The 23,100-nt window shown below is 41.4% G+C and overlaps 2 protein-coding genes across 2 annotated transcripts in view; both read left to right on the top strand.

Moving 5' to 3' along the window:
• The window catches only part of LOC311134498 (F-actin-monooxygenase mical2b-like), a 55,858-nt gene extending 53,474 nt beyond the window's left edge, over positions 1-2,384 (top strand). Inside the window, 3 exon segments of the mRNA XM_084168197.1 lie at positions 1,561-1,666; positions 1,759-1,832; positions 2,055-2,384. Of these exon segments, the coding sequence (XP_084024323.1) occupies positions 1,561-1,666; positions 1,759-1,832; positions 2,055-2,239 (365 nt within the window). The 3' untranslated portion in view covers positions 2,240-2,384.
• Positions 2,385-4,962: 2,578 nt separating this feature from the next.
• LOC311134736 (alpha-parvin-like) lies at positions 4,963-22,420 on the top strand. The gene is made up of 12 exons (XM_084168509.1): positions 4,963-5,259; positions 11,365-11,454; positions 11,566-11,739; positions 11,918-12,058; positions 16,650-16,765; positions 17,005-17,063; positions 17,911-17,930; positions 18,095-18,156; positions 19,368-19,436; positions 19,531-19,632; positions 20,676-20,748; positions 21,378-22,420. The coding sequence occupies exons 1-12, from the start codon at positions 5,121-5,123 to the stop codon at positions 21,452-21,454; spliced, it is 1,122 nt and encodes a 373-aa protein (XP_084024635.1). The 5' UTR covers positions 4,963-5,120; the 3' UTR covers positions 21,455-22,420.
• Positions 22,421-23,100: the final 680 nt, after the last annotated feature.

Consider the following 23,100-nt stretch of genomic DNA (forward strand, 5'->3'; position numbering starts at 1 on the left):
TACGGCCCATTAGCCTTGCACATGGTGATATACAAGTTAGCCATTAAAGACAGCTATTTTAGAATGAAAAATTGTAATTCCTGCTAGTCTTTTAAAAAGTAATGTTTTCATACTGGTAATCATATTCCTCAAAGTCAATTATATTTTGCCAGAATTGTAAATTAGAAATGTGTTTGTTGCTTCTGCACTCTTCAGAGAAAGAATGATTTGAGAGTTTAAGCATAATTAGCTGTTACTTTTATTACAATTAAATTTAAATTACAGCACATAAAAAGCACACAAACTTAGCCCTGAGTAATGCAATTGTTTCATCCAAGTTTGTCCTTCTATTGTTAAATGGAAAGCACATCTGTGTAAAGACCTTTCTGAATTCCATGTTTTGTTCAATAGTCAGGCTCAATGTTAAAAGCCTCCACAGAGACGGAGTGTCTCTTGTCTAAGTACCAGTGAGTACAGTGAATGGCCTTGCAAATTCTGATTCAAAAACTACAGGGAGAGTGTCCCTTGTGATGCGGGCCTGAAGGGCAGCGGCAGCAGTGGCGACCATTGTGCCTGTTTACATGGCTTTGTTTGGATAACTGAATTAAGGCAGAGGGTGAAGGTCTCATAGCTCAATGGGCTCTTTGTTAATTTATATTATTCACAGACTCCGACTGGATAGCAAGAGGGTAGGAGTAGGTGTCAGACAATGACCTGAGTGTATGTGCTTGGCAAGATTCTAAGTATGAAAAAATGAACGCAATGCTTTTAGGCTTTTTTATGGCAGTCTCCCTTTATTTGTCATTGTTCAATCAATGGATGTTTGCAGGGGTATTCGAAGGCCAGTCATTTAGCTGACGCTCTTATCAAGAGCGACTTACAGTTAGTGAGTGCATGCATTTTCATACTGGCCCCCCGTGGGAAACGAACCCATAACCCTGGCGTTGCAAGCGCCATGCTCTACCAACTGAGCTACAGGGTTCACAGTGCTGTACAGTATACGGCAAAGGGAGAGAAAATGTTTCCTCAACTGTCTGACAATGAAGGCCGAGTATAATGGTTCAGAAGATATAGCAACGAATTAGAAGCATTAGGAGCCGTCATTAAATCAAACACACTCTACGAATGGGTCTGTTTCAGTGTAGCTGTAGTCAGTGTTAGTATCTGTGACATAAAACACATAGCTAGCTCCAGATCCAGAGTCTCCCACTAACGAAAGCAATTAGACTGCCCTCTTTTTACCATAGTTTAAATGACTCACTAGCAGGGAGAATGTCTAAATAAATACCTTTAGCCTGTTGTCCGCAGGTTACACTGTCATGTTATTACATTTTTCAAAGTTAACTTTTGAAGCTCTATTATAAAGTGTTTTATGAAGTCTAAAGTCAGTATTTACGTGAGTGTCTCAGTTGCAACAGGCCAGGGGTTACAGGACCATTACTATGGCCATCTACTGTATAACCTTGTGACAGGGTGCTTATTAATCGACCTTGGACGTAATGAGGAATGAAGAAACAGGATGATCAAACTTCTATATTATCTGGGGTAGCTGATTGTGACCTTGCTCTCTCCCTCTATCAGACAAAGGTGATGGTCTCTCTGATGAGCACGAGCTCCTTCAAATGTGGTTCAAGCTGGTCCTGGAGAAGAACAAACTGGCACGCTACGAGGAAGAGCTAGTCATATTGTAAGTAGGAAAAGATGAGGCACAGTGCATTCTCAGACACAGACCATCTTATGGAGTGAAGCGTGTTTGAAATGGGTTGTTTTGTCTGTTAGTGCTCAGGAACTCGAGCTGGAGGACAGACAGAGTCAACTACAGACAGATCTACGATGCAGGATGTCCATAGATGGTATGGGTCATACACTGTGTAATTGTAGTGTAGTACTGTGCAACTCGAGTATAGTTACAAATCCTGCACTTACAACTGTTGCAATACGTTTGCAGCCCTTTATCCGTGGAACTTTTTGAGACTGTGTTCTAAATGACCATGTCCTACTTTGTCCATCTGTCTGTCTTCATACCTCCCTCCTCTACCATTCTACAATCTCTCCTCCTCCATGGCCCTTTGCAGACTCCAGGAAGAGCTCCAGTGAGCTGGCGGAGGAGCAGCAGATGCTGACAGAGATCATGAAGGTGGTGGAGAGGAGAGACACTCTGGTCAGCCTGCTGGAGGAGCAGCGGGTGCAGGAGAGGGCTGAGGACAGAGACCTGGAGAGCCTGGTGCTGTCTAGGGGCTACCAATTCCACTGGACCTGAGGAGGAGCAGCCCTCTGGGGCAAGGAAAAGGATAACAGTACCATGCAGCTCTACGGGTAGAGGAGATAAGTGACCACTACTAGTGACTACACTACTGGATTTGGCCACAAGTGGCATGATGAACTTTCGAATATGTACAGTGGGGGAAAAAAGTATTTAGTCAGCCACCAATTGTGCAAGTTCTCCCACTTAAAAATATGAGAGGCCTGTAATTTTCATCATAGGTACATGTCAACTATGACAGACAAAATGAGAAAAAATTATCCAGAAAATCACATTGTAGGATTTTTAATGAATTTATTTGCAAATTATGGTGGAAAATAAGTATTTGGTCAATAACAAAAGTTTATCAATACTTTGTTATATACCCTTTGTTGGCAATGACACAGGTCAAACGTTTTCTGTAAGTCTTCACAAGGTTTTCACACACTGTTGCTGGTATTTTGGCCCATTCCTCCATGCAGATCTCCTCTAGAGCAGTGATGTTTTGGGGTTGTCGCTGGGCAACACGGACTTTCAACTCCCTCCAAAGATTTTCTATGGGGTTGAGATCTGGAGACTGGCTAGGCCACTCCAGGACCTTGAAATGCTTCTTATGCGGTGTGTTTGGGATCATTGTCATGCTGAAAGACCCAGCCATGTTTCATCTTCAATGCCCTTGCTGATGGAAGGAGGTTTTCACTCAAAATCTCACGATACATGGCCCCATTCATTCTTTCCTTTACACGGATCAGTCGTCCTGGTCCCTTTGCAGAAAAACAGCCCCAAAGCATGATGTTTCCACCCCCATGCTTCACAGTAGGTATGGTGTTCTTTGGATGCAACTCAGCATTCTTAGTCCTCCAAACACGACGAGTTGAGTTTTTACCAAAAAGTTATATTTTGGTTTCATCTGACCATATGACATTCTCCCAATCCTCTTCTGGATCATCCAAATGCACTCTAGCAAACTTCAGACGGGCCTGGACATGTACTGGCTTAAGCAGGGGGACACGTCTGGCACTGCAGGATTTGAGTCCCTGGCGGCGTAGTGTGTTACTGATGGTAGGCTTTGTTACTTTGGTCCCAGCTCTCTGCAGGTCATTCACTAGGTCCCCCCGTGTGGTTCTGGGATTTTTGCTCACCGTTCTTGTGATCATTTTGACCCCACGGGGTGAGATCTTGCGTGGAGCCCCAGATCGAGGGAGATTATCAGTGGTCTTGTATGTCTTCCATTTCCTAATAATTGCTCCCACAGTTGATTTCTTCAAACCAAGCTGCTTACCTATTGCAGATTCAGTCTTCCCAGCCTGGTGCAGGTCTACAATTGTGTTTCTGGTGTCCTTTGACAGCTCTTTGGTCTTGGCCATAGTGGAGTTTGGAGTGTGACTGTTTGAGGTTGTGGACAGGTGTCTTTTATACTGATAACAAGTTCAAACAGGTGCCATTAATACAGGTAACGAGTGGAGGACAGAGGAGCCTCTTAAAGAAGAAGTTACAGGTCTGTGAGAGCCAGAAATCTTGCTTGTTTGTAGGTGACCAAATACTTATTTTCCACCATAATTTGCAAATAAATTCATAAAAAATCCTACAATGTGATTTTCTGGATTTTTTCTCTCTCAATTTGTCTGTCATAGTTGACGTGTACCTATGATGAACATTACAGGCCTCTCTCATCTTTTTAAGTGGGAGAACTTGCACAATTGGTGGCTGACTAAATACTTTTTCCCCCCACTGTATATAGGTTTTACTTGTCAATTCCTACTTGAGGATCACATCTCTTATGGACATGAGGGTTGTACATCCAGTGTCTGTATGCCTAGTCTCTCTTGACAGCCTTCTGAGATTACTGTATGCCTAACCAAGAACACCTCAGAATGTATGCCGCCGTATGAATGGAATAAATGAAATATATTATTATTACAAATATATATAGATATACTTTGTCAGTTGCACTGGAAAGCACTTATAAACACTACTTCATCCTATCAAATATGTTTTCCCTCTCAAAGCAAAATGTGTCTTATATGTGTAGGTGTCTATTGTAGGTCTCTACTGTAGGGTCTCTACTTTTCATGTTGTGTTGTTGCTGTTGTGTTGAGGAGCACTGGAAAAACTACTGTATGTTGTATAACTTAATCTGCACTATACCAAGTAGCTTAATCAACCAATACACCAAGTTGAGACAGTGTCAGTGAAGGTAATGGGTGTCCATGTTTATAATTTTCCACAGGACTTTTTAGTATTATTCCTGCATGTTGTCTGTTGCCTACTACTCAGTACTGACCACAACCAACATGATTGTATTCACTTTTATGAGTCCTCTTTGCCCAACTTTTTTCATGTAAATTATGATTGTATCTGTTGGTTCAATTTATTTAGTTTGATAAGAGTTTAGGGGTCTCTGCTGAGCACAATAAATGATGATGTATTAAATCCTAAACTGACAGACTGATCTGTTGCTGTTTATTTTTAATCTGTAAAAATACGATTTATTTCATAAAGATGTTTATGAATTGAAGTGTATTTGGTCATGATTTATGGATATTACATAATATTGAGAGATCTCATATGGTGGCATTAGAAAAAAGGCTATAACAATGTCTATCCATCCTTACTGATACTACCAGAAAAATGTATTTGTCAATGCATGCAGGGGCAAACTATGTGCTACAAAGTAATCAGCCATTAGGGTTTTATTTACGCAATATAGGGAAGGGAACTAGATCTGTGATCAAGGAAATGAGTCGAGGCTGGACGAATGTTTGGAATTCCGTTTCCGTTATAGGGACTGGGAGTGAACATTGATTCGAACAGAACGTGACTTAAATCAATGTAATTCAGAGATCTACTTAACGTGTAATTTTTGGTTGTACCTTTTGAGCTTTGGTTAAATTGGATCATGGCTTCTTCGCCGGAAAAGTCGCCGTCCTCTCCCAAATCGCCGTCGACTCCGAAATCTCCCTCTTCCAGAAAAAAAGATGACTCGTTCCTGGGAAAACTTGGAGGAACTTTAGTAAGAAGAAAGAAAGCAAAAGAAGGTAAAGTTCAGATCAAAACAATACTGTCAAAAACATGTATAAACTTCACTTGCGAGCAGTTGTGTGTGTGTAAACTAAACGGCAAAGGACATGAAGAAAATGTTTATTTTATGGCCCATTTGAACTTGCTAGCTACAGCAATGTTTCACAACCCAATCTATTGTCTACTCAGTTTGATTCTGTCAATTCATTACTGGTAAAGCTAAAACGAATTCGCCTGCACGCTTTCCCCACTGCACATTCATTGACGATATCAGAATGGAGTAGCCTCGGGGCTTATCTAGGCTACATAATAAATAGGCCTGTCTGTAAACTAGCCAATACACTCAAATAATGTCTTGTATTTCAACTTTCTTGTATTGTGTTGACCTGCAGGGCAGCCCGGGGGTGCATACAGTGCAGCGCCTAGTAGAGCTACTAGAGTACTACATTACTAGAGTACTTACTACAGTAGGGCTATTTACTATAGCTGCAGGCTATGATTGCCATGTAGGGAACACTACTGCTGCAACCTGGACTTAGAGGTAGATCTAACATAGTAAACGAAAATCTGGGACACTGAAATTAGTATGATATTTTACGTTTGGTATGGTATGTATTAATTTGTGGATGTCCATCCATTTCGTATGATTTGTTATTAATTACAATTGGTATGATATGTTACGAATTGCAACTTGTACAATATGTTAAGAATTTGTAATATGTATGATATGTTACGAATTGCAATTTGTTGTGGCTAACATTAGCTAGGTGGCTAATGCTAACGTTAGCTAGGTGGCAAAAGTTAGCTGGCTTAGGGCAGTGTTCTACACTGTTTTTCCACTGGTGCTACCAACTTTTTTCCCCCGTTGGTAGCACCAGCACATGATTTTGTCGCACCAATTTTATATATATATATATATTTGTATTTATTTATTAATAATGACCTGGCCTGTGTCCCATAATGTGTCTGCATTCCATACAGAACCAGGCTAATAATGACTAGCCATCTTTTACATCAGCATGCCCTTGTGTTCTTACATTGATTTGGATAGATTTACTGTAACAGCAAAGAAAGTATATTAAAATAAAGTGCAAAATGTATTTATTGCAAATTTCAAAGTGCCATATGTACTTTTATGAGGGCAGAAAATAAAAAACGATACTTGATACCAAAATGATACCACGGCCCCAAAAAAATAAAGTTGGGGGAAGGACTGATTTCCTCTAGTTTTGTGTAGTTACCGTTTAATTCAGGTGAGCATCAGTCAGACCGTTTTGTTTGGCTAGCGGTGTTTCTGTAGCGCACTTGTGATGGAGTTTTCAAAGCAAATGGCCACAGGATTGATTCAAATAATCATGATTCTGCCAGGTAGGCATAGGCTACTTCGTAGTTACCTTTGAATTGCCTTTCCATCTACCCAAAAACGGTTAGGCTACAGTGGGGAAAAAAAGTATTTAGTCAGCCACCAATTGTGCAAGTTCTCCCACTTAAAAAGATGAGAGAGGCCTGTAATTTTCATCATAGGTACACGTCAACTATGACAGACAAAATGAGGAAAAAAAATCCAGAAAATCACATTGCAGGATTTTTAATGAATTTATTTGCAAATTATGGTGGAAAAGAAGTATTTGGTCAATAACAAAAGTTTCTCAATACTTTGTTATATACCCTTTGTTGGCAATGACACAGGTCAAACATTTTCTGTAAGTCTTCACAAGGTTTTCACACACTGTTGCTGGTATTTTGGCCCATTCCTCCATGCAGATCTCCTCTAGAGCAGTGATGTTTTGGGGCTATCGCTGGGCAACACGGACTTTCAACTCCCTCCAAAGATTTTCTATGGGGTTGAGATCTGGAGACTCCAGGACCTTGAAATGCTTCTTACGAAGCCACTCCTTCGTTGCCCGGGCGGTGTGTTTGGGATCATTGTCATGCTGAAAGACCCAGCCACGTTTCATCTTCAATGCCCTTGCTGATGGAAGGAGGTTTTCACTCAAAATCTCACGATACATGGCCCCATTCATTCTTTCCTTTACACGGATCAGTCGTCCTGGTCCCTTTGCAGAAAAACAGCCCCAAAGTATGATGTTTTCATTCCCATGCTTCACAGTAGGTATGGTGTTCTTTGGATGCAACTCAGCATTCTTTGTCCTCCAAACACGACGAGTTGAGTTTTTACCAAAAAGTTATATTTTGGTTTCATCTGACCATATGACATTCTCCCAATCCTCTTCTGGATGCACTCTAGCAAACTTCAGACGGGCCTGGACATGTACTGGCTTAAGCAGGGGGACACGTCTAGCACTGCAGGATTTGAGTCCCTGGCGGCGTAGTGTGTTACTGATGGTAGGCTTTGTTACTTTGGTCCCAGCTCTCTGCAGGTCATTCACTAGGTCCCCCCGTGTGTTTCTGGGATTTTTGCTCACCGTTCTTGTGATCATTTTGACCCCACGGGGTGAGATCTTGCGTGGAGCCCCAGATCGAGGGAGATTATCAGTGGTCTTGTATGTCTTCCATTTCCTAATAATTGCTCCCACAGTTGATTTCTTCAAACCAAGCTGCTTACCTATTGCAGATTCAGTCTTCCCAGCATGGTGCAGGTCTACAATTTTGTTTCTGGTGTCCTTTGACAGCTCTTTGGTCTTGGCCATAGTGGAGTTTGGAGTGTGACTGTTTGAGGTTGTGGGCAGGTGTCTTTTATACTGATAACAAGTTCAAACAGGTGCCATTAATACAGGTAACGAGTGGAGGACAGAGGAGCCTCTTAAAGAAGAAGTTACAGGTCTGTGAGAGCCAGAAATCTTGCTTGTTTGTAGGTGACCAAATACTTATTTTCCACCATAATTTGCAAATAAATTCATAAAAAATCCTACAATGTGATTTTCTGGATTTTCTTTTCTCAATTTGTCTGTCATAGTTGACGTGTACCTATGATGAAAATTACAGGCCTCTCTCATCTTTTTAAGTGGGAGATCTTGCACAATTGGTGGCTGACTAAATACTTTTTTCCCCCACTGTATCATTAGCATCGCTAATGGCTACACAAAGTGGTACACATATAGGCCCTACGCGCACCACACACAGCGGGGCTTGACATTCAGGTAAACTTGGCAATGGCACACTAGGCCAGTGCCAACTGAAAGCTACTGACCCAAATGGAAAAATGTACTGGCCCGGGTCAAGATCTGACAGAAAAGTGAATGATGCGTGTATAATTTCAATACCAGGTGATTTTATCTTTCATTTGGGGGCTGAGCAAGTAGCCTATACAGGGTTCATACAGACATTGCCAAGTTAAGTTAAAATCGGGTTCCTTTTGTAATGGAACGCTTTATGTTGAAGCCAACATTCGACGTTGTCTTGCTCATAATAACCGCACATGGTTTTACCTGCGACAAGCGCAACAGAGTAGTGCAACACCCTTCAATAGAGATGGCGGCAAACAAACAAAAGTGCCTCATCATAACTGATCAGAAATGATATCATGGAATAATTAAGATTACGGTTAGGTTAAACAGTTAGGGAAAGGGTAAGCTAACATGCAAAGTACCTCAATAGTAGTAAGTATCTGCAAAGTTGCTATAGTTGTCCGTGATGAGATTCGAACACGCAACCTTTGGGTTGCTAGACGTTTGCGTTATTTGCCCGACCAATCACCCTTCTTTCGTTTTTACATTAAGTAACCTTCTGTCTTATGTAACCATACAAAAAGTAACATATCATACTAATTTGAGGGTCACGGATTTCCATTTAGTATGTTACGTCTAGTCTATGAGACCAGGCTGCTACTTCAGAGCAATTACTCAGGAATGAGGCAAGAGCTAACACAACTCCAGGAGCATCTGTACTGCCAATACATGTCCTTTATTTCACTGTTACAGCATTTCCAAACCTATAAATGAATGAGTTGCTCCATCCATTGTTTTTCCACACGTTTATCATTAAATGAATTAAAGCCTTTTGCACGTTAAGTGGAAATGTTCCCTCTTGATTTGTCCTGTTCCAAGAGTGCACTTGTGTTATAATTGGTTTGTGTAAATCAGGGGTCACAGGGCTGAGTGGCTGACACAGTTACAGCTGAGCCCCATCCTATCTCTCCCTCTAACACGCACACAGAGGAGCACAGTGGCCAGGATGTCTGCAGTGTGTTCCTGGTGATTTGATGGAAAGCCTCTTTGGACACATGTGGCAGCAGTATATTTAATTTGAAAAACTCTGACGTTTACGATGGGGACGAAGAGAGGGGGCACAGCCACGGCCTTGAACAAGCCCATTGATTGGACCTTGCCGAGAGAGGGAGGAATAGATGGAGAGTGTTATAGACAGGACAGTGGACACTGAACGGGCTTGAGGAGACGAGTCAGTAAAGAGAAGATGCTGGGAACTCAGAGGAGAGATGGGCTGTGGAGCACTCTGCCCACCAGGTAGGACAGCCTGTTACTATTCACCTACCCTCCGCCGGAGCATGAGGAGAGGAAGGAGAAACACTGTGGCTGTGTCTCAATAATCTAAAGGGGCATCTTTTGCTGGTTTCCGTTCCTCCATTAACACACGGATGACGTTGCAGGATAGCTGAAAGCAATATGGTGGATACCTACTAGGTATTGGTTTTCACCCATCCAGCTCCTTCATATCAGTACATATGAAGGAAGGAGATGAGGAAAGGAGACCCAGTGTCTCTGTAGCAGGTCTTGGCTAGGATTAGCAGCCCACCTTGCAGCATCACATGCTCTGTGCAAATCACCACTGGTCAAGAGGACATTGTGTGTGGAGACAGTGTAAAGGGGTGGTAGAAAGGGCAGTGATAATACCTCTTATTGTGTAGACACACGCTAATGCAGGCAATTTTCAGTCATACAATTATATCTGAGAGAAGGGATGCGTCGTGCTGTCAGGACACAGGAGGATATGGTGCTCAATGGCGGTCTTCAAAAGGGCTGCTGATGGTGTTGATTAAGAGGATGTCATCCTCACTGGGAAGGAAGGCTGAGAAATCCAGCACAGGATGTTCACACCATTACAGGTGTCACTGACACTGTCTGACACACAGCAGTATGTTGAAATGCATGGCAGGGCAGGGGTTGATGGGAAACCAGGAAGTTCTGTGTAATAAATAGGCTAATAACAGATCTCTCGAGCCAGACTGCTTACTTCCACAATCTTTGAATGCCTATAGGCTTACGTTGCTCCAAGGTCGGGGATATCCAAGACTAACAGATGGGGAAATTATATTGTCTTGATTAACTGAGAACAGTGTCAGATCAGATAAGTAGATTCAGAAACGGTGACACAGAAAGCTGAGCTGGTGCAGTGAGCTAAGGAAAAAAACACAATAAGAATCATCCCCTTTAGAACATCTCTCCTCTGTTGTGAGAAATAACCTTGGGAGGACAAGCGTATGTGGCTGGAGGAGGCCCAGTAAGTAGTAGACTGAGGAAATGCCTGTCTGGAGGACAGAAGAAGGGCTTTTCCTAGACTTAAGATAAAATTGCAGTGTTTTTCCCATTTGCAGGTGAGGGAAAGTCCATATTCCTTGAGGAAAGACAGAGAAACCAGTGGGTGAAACCACTTACAGAAAGAACCACTACACCTCAATAACATACCGTATTCGACATGATAAAGCAAGCAAAGCCCAATTCTGCTCCTGTGTTAATGCTAGGCTATTTGGACCAAATGGCTGTGGGAGTAGTTAGCTAGTGTATTAGTGGTGTGGGAACACTATTGCAGTGCTATCATGTTCTGTTAGGAAGCACTTCAGAGAGGATGGTGCCAATTTTGAAATCCTTATCCCAGTAGTTGGGAACCCACATGTCCCCCGCCTTAACAACATCCTCTCATTGTCCCCCTGACCTTCACACTTATTTCTGGTGGATTGGTCATACTGGCAGAATTCTCACTGACACTAAAATAAGAGCAAAAAGAAACATGTAGTAGTAGTAGTAGTCTAAATTGTATAAAGCCTTTTTCGTAGAATCATCACAGGTTGTAAGTGGCTTACTGTTTGTACCGCCTCCTTTGCTATGTGAATTTATAGCTATTGCACTGAAAGGTGGAGGTTTGAGAGGGTGCATTGTGAGTGATGTGGTGTGGTCTCTCTCCCATCTCTCCCTCCTTCCCTACAGTGTCTGAGCTCCAGGAGGAAGGAATGAACGCCATCAACCTGCCCCTGAGCCCCACCCAATATGAACTGGACCCAGAGGACACCATGCTAGGTAAGTACAGCACAGTACAGTACACCATCTATCCCAATCTGAGAGCCCTGGTCATAAATTATGAAATGTCTTGACACTGGCTATACCCAACCGTTCTTTCTGTTTCTACAGAGGAGAATGAGGTCCGCACCATGGTTGACCCCAACTCCAAGAACGATAGCAAACTACAGGAACTCCAGAAGGTGCTGATCGACTGGATCAATGATGTGTTGGTAGGAGAGAGGATCATCGTGAAGGACCTGGCTGAGGATCTATACGACGGGCAGGTTCTGCAGAAACTCTTCGGTGAGGAACAAGTCCCTTATTGGTTCTCCATCAAACTTAAAGGAACACTAATTCCACTCTACTACCAATCACCTTCTCCCTCTGGCCTTTCTCTCTTTGACAGGAATGCCTGTATTTATGCTAAAGAAGACCACTGACCAAATTAATGAATGCTGTTGTCTTTATATGCGTGTCTCAGAGAAGCTGGAGGGTGAGAAACTGAACGTGGCTGAGGTGACCCAGTCAGAGATCGCCCAGAAGCAGAAGCTGCAGACAGTTCTGGAGAGGATCAACGACTCCATCAAGATCTCCGCCAGGAGCATCAAATGGAACGTGGACTGTAAGTAGAGGCTGAGAACTACACTGAACAAAAATATAAACGCAACATGTAAAGTGTTGGTCCCATGTTTCATGAGCTGAAATAAAATATCCCTGAAATTTTCCATACGGACAAAAAGCTTATTTCTCTCAAATGTTCTACACAAATTTGTTTACATCCCTGTTAGTGAGCATTTCTCCTTTGCCAAGATAATCCATCCTCCTGACAGGTGTGGCATATCAAGAAGCTGATTAAACAGCATGAGCATTACACAGGTGCACCTTGTGCTGGGGACAAAAAAAGGCCACTCAAAAATGTGCAGTTTTGTCACACAACACAATGCCACAGATGTCTCAAGTTTTGAGGGAGTGTGCAATTGGCATACTCACTGCAGGAATGTCCACCAGAGTTGCCAGAGAATTGAATGTTCATTTCTCTACCATAAGCCGCCTCCAACGTCATTTTATGAGATGCAGAGATGTGTCGCGCTGCATGAGGCAAATGGTAGTCACCAGATACTGACCCTTCAAATTGCTGGAATCGACTATATATTTTTAAGAGCTCAGTGACTTTCAACGTGACACCGTCATAGGATGGCACCTTTCCAGCAAGTCAGTCAAATTTCTGCCCTGCTAGAGCTGCCCCGGTCAACTGTAAGTGCTGTTATTGTGAAGTGGAAACGTCTAGGCGTGACAATGACATTATAGACGATTCTGTGCTTCCAACTTTGTGGTAACAGTTTGGGGAAAGCCCTTTCCTGTTTCAACATGCCAATGCTCCCATGCACAAAGCGAGGTCCATACAGAAATGGTTTATTGAGATCGGTGTGGAAGAGTTTGACTGGCCTGCACAGAGACCTGACCTAAACCCCATCGAACACCTTTGGGATGAATTGGAATGCCGACTACGAGCCAGACCTAATCGCCCAACATAAGTGGCCGACCTCACTAATGCTCTTGTAGCTGAATGGAAGAAAGTCCCCGCAGCAATGTTCCAACATCTAGTGGAAAGCCTTCCCAGAAGAGTGGAGGCTGTTATAGCTGCAAAGGGGGGACCAACTCCATATTAATGCCCATGATTTTGGAATGAGATGTTCGACAAGCAGGTGTCCACATCCTTTTGGTCATGTAGTGTATCTGTGACCAACAGATGCATATCTGTATTCCCAGTCATGTGAAATCCATAGATGAGGGCCTAATACATTTATTTAAATTGACAGATTTCCTTATATGAACTGTAACTCAGTAAAATCTTTGAAATTGTTGCGTTTGTTTTTGTTCAGTGTATGTCGTATTCATTAGAGCACACAGTAGCAAAACGTTTTGCAAGGGGAAATTTAAAATCAGTGTTTTTATTGGACAGGTTCAGCTAGTCCCTCCATGTTTCAGTCGGTTTTCCTCTGTTTGGTGCTAATGAATGCAGCCCTGGAGAGACAGACTAAGTGGTCAGACAGATGGACTACGCGGGTGATGTTCAGCTAGTTAGGACTCCATACTTTCCTCACTGGTGATTGAGTTTTCTCTGCTTCCCTTTGCTTTCACTCTAATGAGGAGGAGTGTCTGTCTGTACATTTCAGTGAAGCACTTTAGCTTTGCCTTGATGTCTCTATTTTATGAAATGATTTTATTAGGGCTGTGATGATACCAGTATCTTAATATTTTTCCCATGACAAAAATTAAAACACGAAGCAGAACCAACTCTTTGGTCCTTTTAAAAACCTGCTGTATGTAAAATATTGTGTGCTATAGCTTGGAAAATAAATACATGTGACTGGATGACAACATAATAATGTTTGTTTCCAGCATTAGGGCTGTTTCCATAAAGAAGTTAAATCCGCTTTGTGTTTTGTTTCTTTGCCACGATACTAACGAGTATCGCGATACTGTTATCATCCCAGCCCTAGAATACATGGGTGATGTTTCAAGTTTTAATGTCACATAGACAAGTACAGTGAAAAGCCTTTCTTGCCAGCTCTAACCCCAACAATGCAGTAATCAATAACAATGTAATACTAAAAATAACAAGGTAGAACAAAAACACACAAGATATAAAAATAAGAAAAACACAAATTAAGTAAGCATACTATATACAGGGTCAGTTCCAGTACCATATTTACAATGTGCAGGGATACTGGATCGATATTCAGCTAGTAAAGAGTCCATACTTGTGTCACTGGTCATTGAGTTCTCTGCTTCCCATTGAGCTTTCACTCTAATGAAGAGGAATGTCTGTCTGTCTACATTTCAGTGAAGCACTTTAGTTTTGCCTTGATGTCTCTATTTTATAAAAGCTTTTTAACCAGAAGATGGTAATAGCACTCAGAAATTGTTTTAGCAACATGTTTGTATGAGAAAATGAGAGGGATAAACTGATGAGTGAAGTAGTCAAGGAAATATACAGTGCCTTCAGAAAGTATTCATACCCCTTAACTTATTCCACATTTTGTTGTCTTACAGCCTGAATTCAAAATGGATTACATATATTTATCTCACTCATCTACACACAATACCCAATAATGACAGTGACCACAGAATCTTTTGCCTTATGCTCCAAGTCTTTCACGTGCCTTTTTTTGCAAACTCCAGGCGTGCTGTCATGTGACTTCTTCTCAGGAGTGGCTTCCGTCTGGCCACTCTCCAATAAAGCCCAGATTGGTGAAGTGCTGTAGAGACTGTTGTCCTTCTGGCAGGTTCTCCCATCTCAAGGCAGAGTATTTTATTTCCCAGTGATGGAGACCACTGTGCTCTTGCAAACTTTCAACACTCAAGAAATTGTTTTATACCCTTCCCCAGATACACTAAATGACCAAAAGTATGTGGACACCAGCTCGTCAAACATTTCATTCCAAAATCATGGACATTAATATGGAGTTGATCCCCCCATTTGTTGCAATAACAGCCTCCACTATTCTGGGAAGGCTTTCCACTAGATGTTGGAACATTGCTGCGGGGACTTCCATTCAGCATTAGTGAGGTTGGGCGAGTAGGCCTGGCTCGCAGTCGGCGTTCCAATTAATCCCAAAGGTGTTCGATGGGGTTGAGGTCAGGGCTCTGTGCAGGCCAGTCAAGTTCTTCCACACCGATCTCGACAAACCATTTCTGTATGGACCTCGCTTTGTGCACAGGGGCATTGTCATGCTGAAACAGGAAAGGGCCTTCCCAAACTGTTGCCACAAAGTTGGAAGCACAGAATCGTTTAGCATTTCGTTGTATGCTGTAGCGTTAAGATCTCCCTTCACTGGAACTAAGGGGCCTAGCCCGAACCAGCCCCAGACCATTATTCCTCCTCCACTAAACTTTACAGTTGGCACTATGCATTCAGGTAGGTAGCATTCTCCTGGCAACCGCCAAACCCAGATTTGTCTGTTGGATTGCCAGATGGTGAAGCGTGATTCATCACTCCAGAGAACGCGTTTCCACTGCTCCAGAGTCCAATGGCGCAAGCTTTACACCACTCCAGCCGACGCTTGGCATTGCGCATGGTGATCTTAGGCTTGTGTGCGGCTGCTCGGCCATGGAAACCCATTTCATGAAGCTCCCGACGAACAGTTCTTGTGCTGACGTTGCTTCCAGAGGCAGTTTGGAACTCAGTAGTGAGTGTTGCAGCCGAGGACAGACTCATGCCCTGTCAACTGTGGGACCTTATATAGACCGGTATATTTATTTCTAAATCATGTCCAAACAATTTAATTGGCCACAGGTGGACTCCAAGTTGTAGTGACATCTCAAGGATGATCAAAGGAAATTGGATGCACCTGAGCTCAATTTGGAGTGTCATAGCAAAGAGGTGTGAATACTTGTGTAAATAAGAAATGTATGCATTTCATTTTCAATACATTTGCAAAGATTTCTGAAAACATGTTTTCACTTTGTCATTATAGGTGTTGTGTGTAGGGAAAGTGGATAGATACCTAGTCAGTTGTACAACTGAATGCATTCAACCTAAATGTGTCTTCCGCATTTAACCCAACCCCTCTGAATCAGAGAGGTGCGGTGGTCTGCTTTAATCGACATCATCGGCGCCCGGGGAGCAGTTGTTGTTGGGGGTTAACTGGTTAATATTTATTCAAACCAACAACCTTTCGGTTACTGGCCCAACGCTCTTAACCGCTAGGCTACCTCTAGAAAAAAATATATTTAATCCATTTTGACTTCAGGCTCTAACACAACAAAATGTGGAATAAGTCAAGGGGTATGAATACTTTCTGAAGGCACTGTACATATTCATCAAGGTAAGAGGTTTGTTTTGAAAGGAGCATGAATGCATGAAATGACTACATCAAAAAGAGAAACACTTGTATGACATGTTGGAGTCTTTGATAAAAATGTACTGCAGACTTTTGTCACCCAAGTGCTAACCGAATCGATGCAATTGTTCCCTGCTTTCAACCTCTTCTTTTAAGCTGGGGAAAAACACTTAAGGGGGATGTAACACACTCCTCTGTTCTGATCCACTTAGCCTGAGAGGATCAAACAGATATCAGAGGGCTTTTAGATACCTCTCCTTTAATTTAGCATTGTAGTAGGGAGAAATCAAAGCCTTGTTTACTTGATTGTTCTTTCAATCATTCAAAGCTAAAGCAAATCCCCTTTTCTGTCTGTCTCTTGTCCAGCTGTCCATGCTAAGAGTATAGTGGCCATTCTTCACCTGTTGGTGGCGCTGTCTCAGCACTTCAGAGCACCAATCAGACTTCCTGACCACGTGTCCATCCAAGTAGTGGTGGTTCAGGTACTGTACATCATCTTATTTGGCTTGAGATATAGTACACATGGATGACATTTGAAATAGCCTAAGTATCTGAAGTCGTATGCATATTAGTTACACGTTAAAATAACTTTGCTATACATGCTTATAAATGTGTTGAATAATAATGAAATACTCCTACTCTTTAAATACAATTATTGTCCCCTTTAATGCAAGGCAGATTCTCCTTTTTCATTTGCCATTTTATCTTTCTTTTTTCTCAGAAAAGGGAGGGAATTCTTCAGTCCCGCCAGATCCAGGAGGAGATCACAGGCAATACAGAGTATGTCAGCTCTCAGATCATCTCTTTTCTCATTGAGAGAACTCTCACTCCTCACTCAGTCTGTTATGTCAGAAATAGAGAGAGGTTTACCTTAGTACACCACATGATATCATTGTCCCTCCCAAAAACACAATGCAATCTTATTTCCAATATTTAGTATGTATAGATTTTCCTCTCTCAAATGCAATCCCTCCTGCAGCCTTTATGAAAGGCTATTTTCTGAAATAACTGCATTCTATTATAAGTGTTCAAGCACAATTATTTCGCCAGCATCTATGAACACAGTAGACCATTGTATGGACAGGGAAGTGTGGTTCCTTGCCAGTGTAGCACAGCCCCAGCTGAGGTTGGAGCGGTCCAGCAAGCCCAGAGCAGCTGGGGAGATAAGTGGGCGAGCAGAGCGCTCATATTATAGTCATGGTCACAGGGTTGTTATCATACGACCTGGACCGCTGCCCAGCCCTGCCACTGTCATTAGAGATTACACCATGAAGAGAAGGAGTGCTGTGTGTATGTGTGTGTCCAAGCCATCCCTTGTTGGCCTCCTTTGTGTGATAGCTGTTGGGATGTTGCAGCAGCCCCTCGACCCAACATGCCTGGCTCCTCTGACAATGCCACAATGGACACATCCATTTTGTTAAATGTTCACTAAAGTGAACCTATTATGTACTCCATCAACATTACTGTATTCACCACCAACATTCCTCTTTATCTGGTTGAGATAAACGTATCAATAGGAGTTGTAGAATAGAAGTATGCTGATATAGAAATGTAATTGAATTCTTTGCAACCTGTCCTTGCAGACCAAATGTAGGTTTATAACTAGTTCACTTCTCATTTCCCTCAGGGCTTTATCTGGGAGACATGGTACGTGTTCACTGTTTATTCTCTACTGATGCATTTTCTCATGAGTCACAGTGAACGATGGACATTTTTTGTCTTCATAGCACAGTTTTCAGTACTTGTCATTGACAACCTTGACCTTTGTTTACATTGTATTAACGGTATTACTGTTCTCTCCGTCCATTAAGAGCGAGATGCTTTCGACACCCTGTTTGACCATGCTCCAGACAAGCTCAATGTGGTGAAAAAGGTACTGTGTGTTATTTGTTAAAACTGTAGCAGTGTTTTATTGTACTTTTGCTATTGTTTTGGCTGTACTCCAGCACATGTTACAATGACTATGAGGTTAAAGCGCAGACGGTCAGCTTTGATTTGAGGGTATTTTCATCCATATCTGGTGAACAGTTTAGAAATTACAGCACATGTTGTACATAGTCCCCCCATTTTAGGGATCCAAAAGTATTTGGACAAATTCAAGTAGTCAAGTGTTGTATTTGGTCCCATATTTCTAGCATGCAATGACTACATCAAGCTTGTGACTAAAACTTGTTGGATGCATTTGCAGTTTGTTTTGATTGTGTTTTAGATAATTTAGAACAGAAAGTAATGGTAAAAAACTCAAAACCTCCAAAATACATTATTTACCATTCATTTCTATTGGGCACAAAATAATTTGAAACACAACCAAAACAAACTGCAAATGCATCCAACAAGTTTGTAGAGTCGCACATTAAGAATATGGGACCAAATACAAAACGTTTGAATAATTTAAAGGTCCAATGCAGCCGTTTTTATCTCAATATCAAATAATTTCTGGGTAACAATTAAGTACCTTACTGTGATTGTTTTAAATTAAAATAGTCAAAAAGAAACCAAAAATATCTTCTTAGCGAAGACCAGTTTTTCAAGCAATAATTTTGCTTGGACTGTCTGGGAGTGGTCTGAGTAGGGAGGGGGGAATTGAAAATGTGCTGTTATTGGCAGAGAGGTTTGGAACTCTCTTTCTTATTGGTCTATTAACTAATTTACCATATGGTGATGTCACCATGGAAGACCAAATCTCCATCCCAACAAAACAGGCTGAAATGTCTGTCTTTTCAAACAGCTCTTACACTAAATGGGCATTATCATAATTTTCAAAATTTCACACTATTATTCCAACCTCCTAGTCTGGAAATATATATAAAACAAAGGAAAATCACATTTTACACGTATAATTGAATTTGTCCAAATACTTTTGGTTCTCTAAAATTGGGGGACTAGGTACAAAAAGTGCTCTAATTTCTAAACGGTTCTCCCGATATGGATGAAAATACCCTCAATTTAAAGCTGACAGTCTGCACTTTAAGATCATAGTATTGTACCATTTCAAATCCAAAGTGCTGGAGAACAGAGCCAAAACAACAACAAATGTGTCACTGTCCAAATACTTTACACTGTAAATGGCTGCTGTTTCCACAGACTCTCATCACCTTTGTGAACAAACACTTGAACAAGCTCAATCTGGAGGTGGCTGAATTGGACACACAGGTACAGTATATGAACTAGAATTATCTAACGAGAATCATACCTCAACTTGTATATTGATATGAATAACCATGTTTTGGGTTTTTTTCATCTGTAGTTTGCTGACGGTGTGTACCTGGTTCTGCTGATGGGACTGCTGGAGGGCTACTTTGTTCCGCTCTATCATTTCTTCCTGACACCTGAGAACTTTGACCAAAAGGTATGTTAACATTTTCTCTCCATTTTGCCAAATTGTATATTTTCTGTGTGTGGTGCACTTGACAGTGAACACACTAGTTTAATACATTTCCAGCAAATTATGATTTTATGGCCCTAATTGTTGAAAAATCCATTGGAATAAAACATAATTCAATCATTTGCATCATTATGTTAAATTCAAGAGTTATAATCCTTCAAAATTATTTGTATTTATCATGTAGAGTATTCCAAACTGTCCAACAGACAATGTGCAACCCAAAGCCTCTTGATAGCTATTCTTAGCAGGCTTTCTAAAGGGACGCCCTGTCAGACCTGAGCCTGGGTCCTCTCCTGCAGGCTGTGCTGTGCCAAGCAGAGTGGGCACCCACCCACAAGCAGCATCTGTAATCTGCTCCTGCACAGGAAATCAATAAGTGGCCAGGAGATTAGCACTAATGCAGGGAGAGGGAGGGGAGCAGGGACAAGGGGTCCTTTCAGGGACAGCTGCTATATAGGAGTGCCCGCTATGCGCCTGAAGGAATCCTCCAATGGTTGGTCTTGCTTGATTTCTACACCACCCTCTCTCTGTCCTGCTCCCTTTCTCCCTCTCCCACCCTCTCTCTCTCTAGCTCTGTCTCAAGCTCTCTCTCTTGCTCTCACTCGCTCAAGCTTTGGCTACTAATTACCCTCTCCATATTTCCTAAATCTCCTTAAACTCCTAGCTGATCTGTTCTAAGAATTACCAGGCGCTGTACTGACACTCAGTACCACACTTTTACATGAACCAACTCAACCAAACAACAACCACATTCTGACTGAAACACCTCCTCCTTCCTCTAGTGTTTTAGCTGGTGCAGAGGGAGTGTTTGTCCAGCTGGAAAGGGGTTATGGGTTTATTGAGCTGATGTTTACACACCGAGGAACATGTGGAAGGGGAACTGTAATGACCTGTGTGAATTGTATGTGTTGTGTGTTGGTTGGAGAGCTGTTTCCTCAAACTGTAGCCTACCTTTGCGTGGCTCTTGTGTTGTGTAACGTTGCTGTCATTGTGTTTCTGTCATGCAGGTGCACAACGTGTCCTTCTCCTTTGAGCTGATGCAAGACGGAGGTCTGGAGAGACCCAGACCCAGGCCTGAAGGTATGTGTTCTCCTTTAGGATGCCATTTATAGTTGCTATGGACAATTATGTTTAGTTTAAATGTTTTTCTTCCTTTTCTGAGGCTGAACATTTAGTGCAAAACCATATGGAGCAATAGATATAACTCCTGATAATTCAATGTGTCAGTGTTTTAATTGTATCGGTCTCTAAATAAATTATTTGTTTATGAGAATTCTGTCAGGCACTAAGCCCTGACGGCAGTATTCTCACATAAAGCCAAACTTCTTCCAGACTTGGTTATATGCTCTTTCACTCTACCAATCCATTCAGTGAATCTCAAATGTCACACTATGTTTAAGTAGAAGCATTACACGCCAAGCCCCTTTGTGGATGGATTTCTTTTTGGGTTCTGTGTGTGTGTGTGTACTTAATGTATTTTTTCATTTGTTTTTAGTATTATTTAGTAGTGTGTCTATGAATGCGTGTTGAAACACATTCATGTTCAGTGTACTATTTAATTGGCAGTGTGATTGTCATTTCTGAATCGGAATGCTTTTCTCAGGGTCAAAACACTTCCTTTATGCCATATCCTGCTGGATTTCTATTCAAAAATATGTTTTTAGAGATGGCTGTCTGTATGTGTTTATTCATATGTTCTTTTTTCCCAGATATCGTGAACTGTGACCTCAAGTCAACGCTGAGGGTGCTGTATAACCTGTTCACCAGGTACAGAAATGTGGACTGAATATGTGGTGTTGGGGGCAGTCATTTTACGGGGAAACATTCAATTGCAATTTTCACAATTGCATGCTTCAAGGGAAGCCATTTAATTATGCCAAGAGCATTACGAACCAAGACATTAAGCATTTATATTATGAAACAACAATTTAGCAATACCAAATATTGTATGTGCCATAATAATAACTATAAATTGTATGTGCCATTTTATACTTGTCTGCAATTTTCAAACTACACTAAATATATATATACTTTTGTTCATAAATGAATGCATATCAGTAAGTAAAAACAGTCATTGTGTGATTGGTATTTTATTGGTATTTTTATTGATGATAATTCCTATTTTTTATTCTTTAAAATGTAATCTTTCAAAAGGTTGATGTTGTGATTAAATTGTTTTCATTCACTTAGCCCTTTTCTACTTTCATAACTTGTTTCCACTGGGCGCCTATGTCGTGGATGTCCATTAAGGCAGCCCCCCGCACCTCTCTGATTCAGAGGTGTTGGGTTAAATGAGGAAGACACATTTCAGTTGAATGCATTCAACTGACTAGGCATCCCCCTTTCCCTTTCCTTTCTAATCATTGATAAGTGCCTTCATTTAAACATACTGTATGCCATTACTAGGAAGACACCACTTAAAGTGCTGTGACTGTGATTTGAATGTTATTTTACTTAGTCTCAACTGTTTTTCATGCATCATATATGATAAATGTTTTAATAACTAAATTAAATTCCTAAATGTTGAAATGTTAAAACACTAATGTTATAAACTGATGCTATCCTTTTGCAGCTGTCTAGAGGTGTGAAAATCTGTCAGAGACACAGTGCAAACACTGTGTGTTTGAAATTATATACACTACAAGCCATATACACTGTATTTTAATTACTGTAGGTACATTAATAGAGGTAATTTATCCATAGTTCGTATTACTCATCTGTTAATCCTGAAATAAAACAATAAATCTGTGGATATTGTGCTGATTGAATGTTATTCCATTATTGTGATGTTACCATAGGTCTTAAACTCTCCTTTCCCTCTTCAGAACAGCATATGATATTTTGGAAAGCTGAGGTTTGATTAGAACAGTGTTTGTAGCGGGTCTCAGCCTTCCGGAAAATGTCCTGTTATATATTTCTACAATAGAGCTGAGTGACCTCTACAATACTATTAAAGATTGGTAGCAGGTGGTCACTGGTTGAGAAACAACAGGAAAACAAGGTTCTGTATTTTATCATTTGAAGGTTACCCGGTGTACCAATATATTAGGTCATGTGCCTGTTAGCTATATGATATTTGGATGTCACTGTAAGAAGAGAATACAGCTGTGCTTTATTTTGCAGTTTTCACGATATATTTGAGTACACTACCACCCAATAGAGAGAAAAGACCAGAAAAGAACACCAGAGTAATTGACTGCTCTTGTAAAGATGTCTTGACTCCTGGATGCTAGTGTTTTCCCCATTAGAGGTCAATTACCCCTCCCTCTCCACATCCCTCTCTCCCTTTATTCCTTCATTACCTGTCCTCACAGCAGAGCTAGTGTTTGTGCATCTGCCTCTCACACCTCACCTTTAGAAACAAGCAGCAGGCATTATAATGTAGAGAGCACAGGAGAGGAGAGCTAAGGGACCATTGGCAGAGATGTGAAG

This window comes from Coregonus lavaretus, assembly GCF_964263955.1.
Source record: "Coregonus lavaretus genome assembly, chromosome: 9".
Classification (NCBI taxonomy): Eukaryota; Metazoa; Chordata; class Actinopteri; order Salmoniformes; family Salmonidae; genus Coregonus; species Coregonus lavaretus.

Bases quoted from the DNA above. Each gene is read 5' to 3' on its own strand.
- LOC311134736 (XM_084168509.1), top strand. From the start codon at position 5,121: ATGGCTTCTTCGCCGGAAAAGTCGCCGTCCTCTCCCAAATCGCCGTCG. The intron at 18,157-19,367 runs GTACTGTGTGTT...CTGTTTCCACAG, and splicing joins AGCTCAATGTGGTGAAAAAG to ACTCTCATCACCTTTGTGAA. The intron at 19,633-20,675 runs GTATGTTAACAT...TCTGTCATGCAG, and splicing joins CTGAGAACTTTGACCAAAAG to GTGCACAACGTGTCCTTCTC.